General features: G+C 40.3%; 1 protein-coding gene across 3 annotated transcripts in view; it reads right to left on the reverse strand.

The window, feature by feature from the left end:
* Positions 1-14,777, reverse strand: part of LOC122560815 (RNA exonuclease 5-like) — a 48,840-nt gene that overhangs the window by 14,183 nt on the left and 19,880 nt on the right. For all 3 annotated transcript variants that reach the window (XM_043711928.1, XM_043711929.1, XM_043711930.1), the window contains exons 10-13: positions 14,144-14,238; positions 8,632-8,734; positions 6,536-6,702; positions 1,214-1,334 (exon numbers count right to left, since the gene is read on the reverse strand). In XM_043711928.1, coding sequence (XP_043567863.1) covers positions 1,214-1,334; positions 6,536-6,702; positions 8,632-8,734; positions 14,144-14,238 — 486 coding nt within the window. The remainder of the gene's footprint in view (positions 1-1,213; positions 1,335-6,535; positions 6,703-8,631; positions 8,735-14,143; positions 14,239-14,777) is intronic.

Genomic DNA, 14,777 nt, shown 5'->3' on the forward strand with positions numbered 1-14,777 from the left:
GAAACTTGAAAGGGTTCAGAAAAGGATGCTGCCAGGGTTGGAGGATTTGATTTATAGGGAGAGGTTGAATAGGTGAGGGTTGTTTTCCCTGTGTCAGAGATGGAGGGGTGACCTTATAGAGGTTTATAAAATCATGAGGGGCATGGATAGGATAAATAGATAAAGTCTCTTCCCTGGGGTAGGGGGTCCAGAACTAGAGGGCATAGGTTTAGGGTGAGAGGGGAAAAATATAAAAGAGACTTAAGGGGCAATCTTTTCACACAGAGGGTGGTACGTGAATGGAATGAGCTGCCAGATGAAGTGGTAGAGGCTAGTACAATTGCAACGTTTAAAAGGCATCTAGAAGGGTAGATGAATAGGAAGGGCTTGGCAGGATATGGGTCGGGTACTGGCAGGTGGGACTGGATTAGGTTGTGACACCTGGTCGGCATTGACAAGTTGAACCCAAGGGTCTGTTTCCGTGCTGTACATCTCTATGACTCTGTACTCAGTAGCCCTTTAAAGCAATTGCCACTGACAGCTAGCTAGAAAATCCTGTTTTTAAACACATTTCCCCAATTTCATCCCCCTCACAGAGCTGTGCTAACTCAAATCTCTGCAAAAAGGAATTGTCATTTGACACCATTGCTGAGTTTGCACAGACAGTTCAGTATCGTTCCAGTTGCTCTGCCTTTGGATCCCTGGTTTTCAAAACTGCCCCACCGCTCTCCACAATACACTCTCCAGTCCTGCACCCTGCCCTCTGTTCTACACGCACCTTTTTTCCCTTCCTATCCTTCAAACCCCTGCCTCACTACACAAAATCTATTTATCTCTCTTGTTTTAAAGCTGTTTGACATCAAAAGCAAATGACCTTGCAATGCCCTAGGATATTATTTACTATGATGACATTAACAGATCTTTCAACATTGTAAAAAAATTGTGATACTGTATACATGCAAAAATACAACTAACAAAAAGAAATATTCAAATAGTCTAAGGTATTCTATTTATGCGCTAGTGACACTGTCAGTTCTGCCACAGTTGTTCAGGTTGTCAATGGAGGTTCACAAACAGAAAACAAGAATTTTACAAACCGATTTTAATTGCAGCGATCAATTATGCTCATGTAGAGGGTTGAATGTATCATGTCCATTTCTAGTTCATGGGAAGAATTCTCAAAGATTTCTGAACAGAATCTCTGGCTATAAGTTATGGCTGGTATATCACTTACTTCTTTGTCTGTTTTACATTCAATTTTGTGCCAGGCTTCTTGATGTATCAGCTCCTTCATTGCTTTATTTGTGCCTAATAGAACTGCTTTCTGATCATGCGCACACAAAGTGTTAACCAAACTAGATGGCAGAAAAGATATTCTTGTTACTTGCATTGCACATTGATTACTACCACCTCTAAAAGTGTAACAGAGAACATGACAGAGTTTTGTTGCAGAGTGAGTTAAATAATTTGCCTAGAGTATAATACGCTGAACAACTGCAAAATACAATGAGAATAAATAAATGAGAACTTTACAATGATGGAATGCAAAATCAAAAGTATTCTGATGTGAACGCTGCTTTGGAACAGTTGGATTTGTTGTACAGGTAAATATGTTTGCCATTTACTCATGTATGTTATAGATAAATTGTGTGTATAGTAGTCATTTTGGATTGTCAAGACCTGTTCACCCTAATTCGTCAGCTTGTAAATGAAATATACAGGCCTTCATAGTGCTAAGGTTGACTCACTGTATTGATTTAACTAACCTCTGCTAAATCAGTGCTAAAATTGATCAAACCATCCGGGTAGATGATGAAAATATTCAGTACGGTTAATTTTGAAGTAATCCACTGGCTTCCTTTGGAGAGTGTGTATATGTAGATGGAGGTTTGTGGCTTTGCATCTTGTGAGACAATGGTTTTAGCCTCGATGGTCAATAAGCATTGCCTGGTGTGTTTCAGGAGTCTCACTCTGGTATGGCAGATTTTGTAGAATTTACTACAGAGAAAGACAGAGCCTACAATATTTCAGAATTTTGGATGAAAAAATGTTAAACCTTAACTTTTAGCTCTGATTAAAAAAAATTTTGGGATGTCGGCATCGCTGGCTAGGCCAGACCTTTTTTTGCACATCCCTGAATGCCTTGGGAAGGGGTTAGGAGAAAGTGAGGACTACAGATTGGGAAAGGGCTGTAAAGTCACTCTCTGGGACTGCTGTTGCCTTTGGTGTATGGAATTCTCGAATTTTGACCCTGCAATGCTGTGATGAAGTCAGGAGCCAAGTGGCTCTGGCAGAACCCCATCTGAACGTCAGTGAATGGGTTTATTCCTTTGCAGCTTGACAGCATTATTGTGATCCCTTCCATCATTTTATTGATGGCTGTGGGTAGACTGATAGGGCAGGAATTGGGTGAAAGCAGTTTTCCTGCTTTTTGTGAATATGACGATGCAATTTGCTGCATTGTTTAGGTGAATAACAGTGTTTGTATTAGAACAGACTGTTTAAAGGCACAATTAATTCTGGAATACAAGACACCAGTACTATTGCCAGGAAGCTGCCAGTAGCCAGTGATATTGCTTGAAGTTAACTGAATTGGTTGAATACTGACACCTAACATGCTGTATACCAAGTAAGGATGGCAGATTTCCTTCCCTTATCTCACATCAGTGAACCAAATGTGTTTCATGACAATCAACAATGATTACACATTGTCACTTAGCTTTTAATTCCTGATTTTACTAATTTCATCCTCTACCATCGTGAGATTCCAAAATACTAGTCAAGTGGGCTGGTAAATGCTGAATGACGAAAGAAATTGAGGGTTTGATTAAGAAAAGGGAAGCATATGTCCGGTATAGACAAGATAGATCGAGTGAATCCTTACAAGAGTATAAAGGCAGTAGGAGTACACTTAAGAGGGAAATCAGGAGGGCATGAGATAGCTTTTGCAAATAGAGTTAAGGTGAATCCAAAGGGTTTTTACAAATACGATAAGGACAAAAGAGTAACTAGGGAGAGAATAGGGCCCCTCAAAGATCAGCAAGGCTGCCTTTGTGTGGAGCAGCAGGAGGTTGGGGAGATACTAAACAGTATTTTGCATCAGTGTTTACTGTGGAGAAGGACATAGAAGATACAGAAATGTAGGGAAATAGATGGTGACATCTTGAAAAATGTCCATATTACAGAGGAGGAAGTGCTGCACGTCTTGAGATGCATAAAAGTGGATAAATCCCCAGGACCTGATCAAGTGTACTCTAGAACTCCATGGGAAGCTAAGGAAGTGATTACTAGGCCTCTTGCTGAGATACTTGTATCATCGATAGTCATAGGTGAGGTGTCAGAAGACTGGAGATTGGCTAACGTGGTGCCACTGTTTAAAAAGGGTGGTAAGGACATGCTAGGGAACTATAGACCAATGAGCCTGACGTCGGTGGTGGGCAAGTTGTTGAAGGGAATCCTGAGGGACAGGATGTACATGTATTTGGAAAGGCAAGGACTGATTAGGGATAGTCAACATGGCTCTGAGCGTAGGAAATCATGTTCTCACAAACTTGATTGAGTTTTTTGAAGAAGTAACAAAGAGGATTGATGAGCAGTGGATGTGATCTACATGGACTTCAATAAGGCATTTGACAACAGGGGAGCCTGATTAGCAAGGTTAGATATCATGGAATACAGGGAGAACTAGCCATTTGGATACAAAACTAACTTGAAGGTAGAAGACAGAGGGTAGTGGTGAAGGGTTATTTTTCAGACTGGAGGCTTGTGACCAGGGGAGTACAACAGGAATCGGTGCTGGGTCCACTATCTTTTGTCATTCATCTAAATGATTTGGATGAGAGCATAAGAGAAATAGTTAGATGAGGATGACACCGAAATTGTAGGTGTAGTGGATAGTGAAGAAGGTTACCTCAGATTACAACAGGATCTTGACCAATGGGCTGAGAAGTGGGAGATGGAGTTTAATTTAGATATATACAAAGTGCTGCATTTTGGGAAAGCAAATATTAACAGGACTTATACACTTAATGGTAAAGTCGTGGGAGTGTTGCTGAACAAAGAGTCCTTGGAGTGCAAGTTCATAGCTCCTTGAAAGTGGAGTCGCTGGTACATAGGATAGCGAAGAAGGCGTTTGGTATGCTTTCCTTTAGTGGTCAGAGTACTGAGTACAGGAGTTGGGAGGTCATATTGTGGCTGTACAGGACATTGGTCAGGCCAATGTTGGAATATTGTGTGCAATTCTGGTCTCCTTCCTATCGGAAAGATGCTGTGAAACTTGAAAGGGTTCAGAAAAGATTTACAAGGATGTTGCCAGGGTTGGAGAATTTAAGCTGTAGGGAGAGGTTAAATAGGCTGGGATTATTTTCCCTGGAGTGTCGGAGGATGAGGGGTGACCTTATAGAGGTCTATAAAATCATGAGGGGCATGGATAGGATAAATAGATAAAGTCTCTTCCCTGGGGTTGGGGAGTCAGAACTAGAAGGCATAGGTTTAGGGTGAGAGGAGAAAGATATAAAAGAGACCTAAGGGGCAACACGGGTGGTACATGTATGGAATGAGCTGCCAGAGGAATTGGTGGAGGCTGGTACAATTGCAACATTTAAAAAGGCATTTGGATGATTATAGAGGTCTATAAAATCATGAGGGGCATGGATAGGATAAATAGATAAAGTCTTTTCCCTGGGATGGGGGAGTCCAGAACTAGAAGGCATAGGTTTAGGATGAGCGGGGAAAGATAAAAGAGACCTACAGGGCAACATTTTCACGCAGAGGGTGGAATGTTTATGGAATGAACTGCCAGAGAAAGTGATGGAGGTTAATACAATTGCAACATTTAAAAGGCATCTGGATCGGTGTATGAATAGGAAGTGTTTGGTGCGATATGGGCCAGGTACTGGCAGGTGGGACTTGATTGGGTTGGGATAGCTGGTTGGCATGGACAAGTTGGACCGAAGGATCTGTTTCCGTGCTGTACATCTCTATGACTCTATGACATTACCATTATGCCACCCCCTTCTCTTCTCTTCAGTTTAGTATTTCCAGCATTTTTTCTTTATGTCGGTATGTCAGCCCAAATATTAATTCCCTCAGATTTTATGGCTCTGTTTTCAGTTTTCAATGGATACGAGGTGAAAGTCACACATAGATAGGCTGACATGATGGTGTAGCTATTCCTAGGCTAATGTCTGGGCACAACCGCTCAAATCCCACCATGGCAAATGGCAAAACTGAAATCATAGGATTCAATGGAAAACATGTTGGTTGTTATAAAAGCCCACCTAGTTCACTCATATCCTTTAAGGAAGGAAATTCCTTACCTGGCCCGACCTACTGACCCACAGTAATGTGGTTGACTCTTAACTAGGAACAAGGGACAGGCAACAAATCCTGGTCTAGCCAGTGACATTCCCATGAAGGAATATCATTAAATGTAAGAACCAGTCCACAAAAAGACTAATAATGCAAACATTCTAAGTGGCCATTTTAACGAAACACTAAATCATTAATTTATATAGGCTGTTCTGCTAATAACACGAATTTCATTAACATGAATTCGGTATAACACAACTGACGAATTAGGGACAATGTTTCTAAAGTGCGAAGTTTTAAAGCATGTATTGGTTATAACGCAATTCCAGCTCCATTAGTTTAAATGGTGCTGCTATTACATCATTTTCTTATAACATTGGGCTGCACGAGAATGGAACTACCGCGTTAAGGCAGAACCGACTCTATTAAGAAAGAAGTTCTACCATCACCTTATAAGTCTGTACTCAGTGTTAATGCGTTAGTGGATGAATGTGATGTTTATGATTGAGTAATAAGTGACAAGTTGTTAACATTTATTATTTATTATAATAAGAAGAACAGTAATATAAGCATTTTCTTATTAGAGTAGGGTGGGGAAGATTATGGTAATCAAGATCTGTCGGAAGTTAGGCTTGCTGCCAGATCGTTTGCAAAGAAGACAAACCCACCACAATCAAGCAGATCTGTGTCATTTCTGCTCACAAACAGAATCTGGAGGATGGACCAGGCCCTTGGGGTTGGGGTTGGGATTCATTGGATTCAGCAAGTCACTGCCCTGATAGGTGGTGTAATGCTCAGCATTTTTGCTCACATAATGGTCAAGATAGCAATGGGTTGATGTGCTTGTCAGACAAAAATGAATGCCAAATACATTCGTTACTGGACTATTCAGATTTTAGTAGCTGGCAGTGTTAACTTCAGTACACTTTCCATGCACTTCCACCATGTTAGAAGATGATTGTAGAATTTCTTTGGAGGGAATGTGGGAGAATTCCAGAAAATGCTTTAAGCAGAAACTTGTTATCTAAGCATCAGCTCCCCGAAGGGATAGTAAAAACTCAAGACTCCTGCATGCCCTATGTCACAGCTCTCCATTGAAGCACGACACTGCATGTGAAATTAAAAGACTGTGCAATCAAATCCAGGAGAATGTCATTTTATACAGCTGTTAAAAGATCTGTGGTTTCTCAGTGCAGAACAATCTAAATATAAATGCTTTCAAAGTGATAAAATATCATGAACTAACCTGCCACAATGGAGTGGTGGTCTGCCTATTAATCTATCTACCTCATTGCAGTTTGCTTTCAGGGAATCTGACAGCCTGTTTGTCAGATTTCTGCCTTCAGGCCATGTTGTGAAATGATCTCCTGTTGGCTGTTTAGTTTGGAAATTCTCCAGGTTCAACTTTGCTACCTGTAACCAAAGAATTAGCTGAATATTAATGAACTATGCCCAGATTGGTAATTTAACATTCTGAGCTCTGCATGTGAAGCTGATTTTATTTCAAATAAGCCTGCTAATTCATTTGAGACCATTAACATTCACTACAACTGATTTCATGTTCCCCGGCAGCTACTGACAATGACAATGTCAGACAGCTAAGTGAAAAGACAGTTTTAAAACAATGAAACAATGGGGTGTACTCTGTACTGACATTAAATGTGGAAATTTTAAGATACAAATAAACAAAAGAAGTATTGACTACTTATGCAAAACACCAGGTGATACGATCATCCCAAGCCCAAAAAATGCTTCCGCCACCCAAATTGCTTTAAGTTACCAAAAACAGCTGGAATGGAAGTGCAATATGGTTTCCTGCCAACCAGAAGTACATTCTATGTGAAAGAGTTATGTTAATGAGAATCCACACCAAAATCCATATTACGTGGAAGACGTCTGCCCCCTGCTGCTCCCTAAACCGCAGGAGAGCAAGATAAACTGGCTCAGTGTTTCCTTAGGTGAGACCTTGAGGTTCCATGATATTCAACTACGTGATGACAAAGACACAACCTTCAGCACTGCAAACATGAAGATAATTTTATAAAAAGCAGCTCAATTACTAAAATAACATGACATAACAACCTGTCCAACTGAAGAATAAAGATATTTCAGCAAAAGAAACAACAAAAGAAAATCTTAACAGGATTAGTGGTTTGATCTGCTATAGCTGTCAAATTGTTAATACTGGAGACATATGGAAAAACTGCAAGCTTGATTGGTGAACTCATATTTAAATACATTTTGATTTATGCTTTTGCATTAAAATAATGAAAATATAGTCACTTCTGTGCACACCTTTAATTTTCTAAGCTCTCTTACAATACCTCGCTGCACCCATTTTCCAACCTGAAAGTTACAGGAATTCGTGCAAATTGCTAACATCACAATTTCAGGTAAAGCCAGTCTCTGCTGCTCTCTAAAATTAGCAGCCTTATAATTTCTGGGACACTTTCACATCATGTAAAACTTTAAGTGAGTCTGGGATTTAAAAAAAATACTTAAAGCTTCCAAAATGCAGCTGTGGCAGAAATTTAACCTTTGCTGCAGTGGGGGAGGTTATCGGCAAGTTGGGAACGCAAGAAGCCATGAAGCAAGATTGTTCGGGGCTCTTCAACATGGCAATGTAGTAATGAAGAGCTTATGCTCGGAACGACGATTCTCCCTGCTCTTCGGATGCTGCCTGACCAGCTGTGCTTTTCCAGCACCATGCTCTTCAACTCTGATCTCCAGCATATGCAGTGCTCACTTTCTCTCTCAAAAATAGTAACTCTCCCATTCTAGGTTTCCTGACCAATAACAGCAGAGAGGCAGGCGAGATTACTACATTAAAGCCTCATGTGTTTAAAAAGGCAATAGTTGGGATTACAACTGATCTGCTCTGCAAACATCAGGGCACAGGGAAGAACATGATGGTGTAGATAGTAAGTTCCACGGTGTTTTTTCAGACATTGGGGAAATCCACATGCTGACAGTTAAAGTCAGAATTACGGAGCTAAATTTTCAGATAAGGGGCTTTCTGTATATTTAATTGCAGACTTGCCTGTCCTACCAGGGGTTTTCCTACATGCATTCAAATGTGCACCGATTAATGCAAACATTGACAGGGCCATGCTGGGTCCCCAGCATTAAGCCTTTGCCCTATTTTAGCAACCTTTATACACCTACATTTGTTCCATTTGTGCAGGTTAATTAAAATTCCCTCCAATGTGTTTTATATTTAACATACATACTTTGTTTTAATGGTTTTCTAATCAATGCACACAGCAATGCCAGCATCAAGACCAAATAAAATTATTCCCACTGATCAAGGCCAATACCTACAGTCTTTGTTTGTTAACACACCTTCATGGGTCCCTGCTTGATGAAATATTGTGCCAACTCCACAGCTGCTCTTGCATCTTCAGTTGCATCATGACCAATCACTCCTTCTGATTGAATTTCCTTTCTGCTTGGGAAGAATTATACACTTAATTTTGAGAAAAAAAGTATTTTACAATGTCTTATTTCATATAAGAATTTAGAAGACCAGATTATAAATTGCCAATTCTACTGTGTAAAATTCTCTAAGCTTTAAAGCCCTTCTAATTTGGGTGATGAAGCTCAAAGAAAACCAATGCTCCTATTCTGAAAGCAAAGTACTGTGAATGTTGGACATTGGAATTAAAAATAGAAAATGGAAGAAATACTCAGCAGGTTTGGCACCTTCTATAGAGCAAGTAAGCTGCACAGTTAACTTCTCATGTCTTTCATGAGAACGGATGGGAAGTTGAAAATGTAATAAGTCTTGAACAAAGATTTGAGAGAAAAATAAAAACAAACCAGCAAAAAAACATAGAACAAAATGGGGGGAAAGGCTATAGTCTAAAATTACTGAATTAATTTCAAGTCCAGAAGTCTGCAAAGTGTCCATTTGAAAGATAGGGTTCTGATCCAGAGTCAACAGATGTACAGCTGGGAAAACACAGCAGCTCAGACAGCATCTGAAGTGCAGGAAAGTCAACGATTTGGGCCAAAACCCTTTGTCAGGACTGGTTCAGAGCTTGCATTGAACTTAATTGAGACATTAGCAGGTGAAGTATAAAATCAAGTTCATGCCTTCAAAACAGAGTGAAAATGCAGTACGCATTTGATCTCTCTTTGTGGAGGAGACTGCACTGTAAGCAGCAAATACAGTATTCATAATTAAAAGAAGTACAAGCAAATTACTATTTCACTTGGAAGGACCAATATGGGCATTTGACAGTGACATGGGAGGAGGTAAAGAGCAGGAACTGCATCTCCTGTGCTTGCATGGAAAAGTACAGGAGAAAAACAAAAGGGGTGTTTGAGGAGTAGACCAGGGTGTCCAGGCGAGAATGCTATAAAAGTTGTGTTCATTTGTGAATGCCACATTATAAGAAAAATATGAATGCAATGCAGAGAGTCCAGAAGCAATTTATAAGAATCATTTTAAGAATGAGAAATTTAACTCGTCAGCATACATTGAAGAAGTTGGAGAGAAGGCTGAGAGGAAATTTGATCGACATCTCCATAATTATGAGTAGGCTGGATAGACCAGATAGGGAGAAGCTGTTCCCACTTGTAAAATAAACAAGAAGGCATAGATTTAAAAGTGAAATATCAAAGTAGCAAGGGTGATGTGAGAATTTCTTTTTCCACGCAGAGGGTAGTTAGGGTATGGAATGCACTGACTTGAAGTGTGGTAACAGCAGGTAGAATTAAGATATTAAAGACAGCAATAGATAATGATTTGGATAGAAATATTGTGCAAGGGCACAGGGGAAAAGCAGGAGATTTGCACTAGGTAATGATGCTCATTGAAAAGCTGAATAGCCTCCTTTTCAGTTATAACAATTCTTTTATTCTGTGAAAAGGAAGAGAAGAGGAAGATGTGTTTGGTTGGGGTTTCATGCTGAATGATACAGCTTGATTCAATAAATATTGATGGAATGGATGGAGAAAAAGGGGGCCCTATTATAGGTCTGGCAAGGAGGAATAGGACTGAGAGCAGGAGTAGGGTATGAAAGAAAACAAAAGGTTGTGGTCAAGGCACTTAGTTGAGAAAATAGAACATTTATCGGAATCATTGGCATGCCTGATTGGACTGACCAAACACATACAACAGAGAAGGAGGAACTGGGAGAATGAATAGAGTCATTACAGAAAAGAGGGTGTGAGGAAGTGTCATCAAGGCAACTGCAGGAGAGAACGGCCTTTTAGTGAATATTTGTGATTGGAAAGGGAAGAGTTACAGCCAGATCAGCTGAAGGTGAGGGAAGGGTGGAAATTGGATGCAAAGTGGATGGAATTTCCCAGCTCAATCTCCAAGCAGGAAATGACACCAATATTCATCGATGTATAGAAAAATTGAAGGAGGAACCTGAGTAGGTCAGGGACGTTCCACATATGCCACAAAATGGCAAGCACATCTCGGTCCCATGCTGATACCCATTACACTTCTCGTTTGGAGGAAGCAAGTGGATTTGAAGGAAAAATTGTTCAATAGAAAGATATTGTTCAGTGAGGCAGAAGAGGATGGTGAGGATGGGAGCTAGTTGGGCCTAATTTCAGGGAAGAAACAGAAAGCTTTCAGATTACCGAGCTGAGTTGGAGGTGTGGAGCAACTAGAAGAATAAGGAGATGGTTTTGGTCAGGACACTGAGAATTATAAAAGTTACGGAGCATCGAGAAATCATTGATATAGGTCAGAAGAGATTGCACAAGGGAAGACAAAAACAGTTGAGATAGAAAGAAATCAGCTCAGCAGGGAATTTACAGGCTAAAACAATATGTCTACTATGACGGTACTGTCAATGAGGCTTTGGAAGCTGTGGAGGCAGGTTGCATGGAAGTCAGAGGAGAATACAAAAGACAGGAACAAGGGAAAGAGGAAATGGACCAGAAAACATTGGCTTTGATGTTAGTGCTGAGGTTATGGTCAATGGACATAGGAGGAAGTATCAGAGAACTGTTGTTTACCCCCTTGCTTGGTAGAAGGACAGACATCAACATTTCACTGTGTTGATAATATTAGGGTTGGACCTGAGTCATGGAGTCATACAGCACAGAAACCAACCCTTCAATCCCACTTGTCCATTCCGACCAGGAATGTTAATCTCACCTAGTTCCATTTGCCTGTGTTTGGCCCATATCCCTTTAAACCCTTCCCACTCATGTACCCGTCAAATTGTCGTTTAAGTGTTGTAATTGTACCTGCCTTAACCACTTCCTCTGGCAGCTCATTATTACATGCACCACCCTCTACGTGGAAAAGGTCCCTTTTAAATCTTTCCCCTCTCACCTCTAGTTTTGGACTCCCCTACCCTTGGAAAAAGACCTTGGCTATTCACCTTACCTATGCCCCTCATGATTTCATAACCCTCTACTGGGTCAGCTCTCAGCCTATGTCGCTCCAGAGAAAAACGTCCCAGCCTTATAACTCAAATCCTCCAACCCAACCTTGTAGATTTTTTCTGTACTCTTTCTAGTTTAACAACACCTTTCCTATAGCAGGGTGACCGGAATTGCATGCAGTATTCTAAAAGTGACTTCAGCAATGTCTTGTCCAGCCGTAACATGATGTTCCAATTCCTTCACTCAATATTCTGACCAATGAAGACAAGCGTGCCAATCACCTTCTTCACCACCCTGTCTACCTGTGACAGCATTTTCAAGGAACTATGAAGAGGTCCCTCTGTTCAACAACAATACCAGAGCTCTACCATTAAGTCCTGCCCTGGTTTGTCTTATCAAAATGCAACACCTAGCATTAAATTAAACTCCACCTGCCGTTTCTTGGCCCATTGGCACAGTTGATCAAGATCTCATTGTACCCCGAGATAACCTTCTTCATTGTCCATTATACCACCATCTGTCCCACTTCAATGTCAGAAATAGCACGGTTCAGTCCTGAGTGTGATTAACAACAGCAGGATCCAAGCCCTGTGATCCCTAGTGAACTCGCTGGTGTGTCTGCAGGATGGATAACAGAGTAAGGCAAAGTGCTGTGAGTTCAGAAGGAGATAGGTTAGAACAAGCAAAGGAAGCAATTGTCATACCAGCAATCCCTGATGGAACAGGCAAAGCTGATATGGCAACCAGGAAAGAAGAACTGGCAGTCAGGAGTTTTGTGGCAATGGAGCTAAGAGAATTGGAAACAGACTTTGTTTAAGAAACAATTTGGAGGAACAAAGATGGGAAGGAGGAATATTTTTGTAAAATAATCTTTCTCATCTGCAGTCACCAATGGATCAACAATAACGAGGTCTGAACTAGCTTGGCAGATGGAGAGTAAGTAGCTTCACACACCTCACCTTAGCTTTCATTCACTAATTTTAATCGCTAAACGCATGGCTGTTTTGTTCAGCTGTTCGCACAGCGAGGTTGCATTCTGTATCATCATTTTGCCCCTTGACTACTGGTCAGCTTCAGCTATTGTTGATGGAGTAAAGTGGGGTGGTTGGGTGGATAGATAGAAAGGGGAAAATAAACTGGGCATTGGCTTCATGAGCTTAAAATACAATTGCATCAAATTTGATAGTTAAAATCTGAGAAGACAGACAGGATTTCCTCATTGCCTCCCTCACACCATTTTCAGCACAGGTAGTTTAGACCTATTGTAGATGGAGGGAAACCTTTCTCACTGACTTCTTTTTAAATATGTCACCTGCGCTTTCTACTTCAGTTTTGTTTCTTTTAAATTTACAGCTTTCAAACGATCAAATAACAGCTTGTTTGTGAGTAGTTGAGGGTAACCATGACATGCCTGGAGCCAGAATGGGACTTCATGCAGTTCACACAACATTACAATTCCTACAGTTGATATATTTTACCTCAACGTTAAAGGGACATTGTAAATTGTATTTTGTTCACAGTCAGGCTTAGTACTTTGTTGATTAAAAAACAGTTTTGCACACTGCATATGCAACACATTATATAAATGAGATTTAGCAAGACAGCTGGGAGTGCGTTACAGATCAGGTAAAATGTGTGCTTCAGGACTAAGGGGGTGTAACCTTATAGAGATTTATAAAATTGTGAGTGGTATGGATAGGGTGTATAATCAAGGTCTTTTTCTATGATGAGGAAATCATATAGGACATTATAGAATTTATAAAATCATGAGGGGCATAGAAAAGGTGAATAGCCAAGGTCTTTTCCCCAGTGTAGTGGAGTCCAAAACTAGAGGGCATAGGTTTAAGGTGAGAGGGGGAAGACTTAAAAGGGACCTAAGGGGCACAGAGTGTGGTGTGCGTATGGAATGAACTGCCAGAGGAAGTGGTGGAGGCTGGTACAATCACAACATTTAAAAGGCATCTGGATGGCTATATGAAAAGGAAATATTTAGAGGGATATGGGTCAAATGTTGGCAAATGGCTCTAGATTAAATTAGGATATCTGGTGGCATGGACGAGTTGGACTGAAAGTTCTGTTTCTGTGCTGTACAGCTCTATGACTCTATTTAAAAGGCATCTAGATAGATATATAAACAGGAAGGTTCAGAGAGATATGGGCCAAACGCTGGCAAATGGGACTAGGTCAGATTGGAATATCTGTTTGGTGCAGACAAATTGGACCAAAAGGTCTGTTTCTGTGCTATATGACTCTATATCTATATTATGTCTTTTGCTTCACCTTTAGTGCGGAACCAGATTCAGCAATCTCACATTTTCCTTTAAAAATAATCTACTGCATGCATCTTGTATAGAAATTCACTAACAGACTTTAAATAATATAAAGACATATTTCATCTGAAAATGCTCATGAGTAGATATAATTTCCTTCCAATAACAATCATCAAGTGACCCCTGTGCTTCCAGAGCCACAGGTCTATGCAAATAAACAATTAACTCACCCCAGAACACTTCTTGCCAAAACTTTTAACTTAAATCTCTGACCGAAGTCTCTGGCATAAAGCAGTGATGTGTCAATTATATTTGAATGAATCATCTGTAAGAAACAAATTGCACTCAATTACTGAGGTATGCAAAATATAAACAGTAAACAAAAGTTACACTGAACATTAGCAATTCACGTGACAATTCTGTTTCCCATGCAGCACCTGCCATAGTTACAGCTGATTGCCTGTGTTAGCATAGGGTTTTGCGTGACTGCTAAAAGCCAATTTGCAGTTTTTAAAACCAATGCAATTAAAGAAACTCAAGCCAAACAAAAATATACCAGCAGAAATGAAATAAAAACACCTTGTAAAATGACAGTAAAAGAACACCATTTCTACTTGTGTCAAAACAAAGTCACAGAAGATTTAGGATTTGGGTACAGAGCCAATCACTTGTGGGTCAGAAACTGCAGAGATCATATTAAGTTAATCTTAAATAGATTTGACCACCAAGGCTAGAAAAGCATCCTTTGTCCTATTTGTGTGATTTCCATTTCTTACAGCCTCACACACAGACTGACAGAACAGTTTTGATGGTGATTTGTTGTTAAAAATTGACTTTCTTGGGAACAGATGGCATTGTAGCTGT

This window comes from Chiloscyllium plagiosum, chromosome 21 (genome assembly GCF_004010195.1).
Source record: "Chiloscyllium plagiosum isolate BGI_BamShark_2017 chromosome 21, ASM401019v2, whole genome shotgun sequence".
NCBI classification, from domain to species: Eukaryota; Metazoa; Chordata; class Chondrichthyes; order Orectolobiformes; family Hemiscylliidae; genus Chiloscyllium; species Chiloscyllium plagiosum.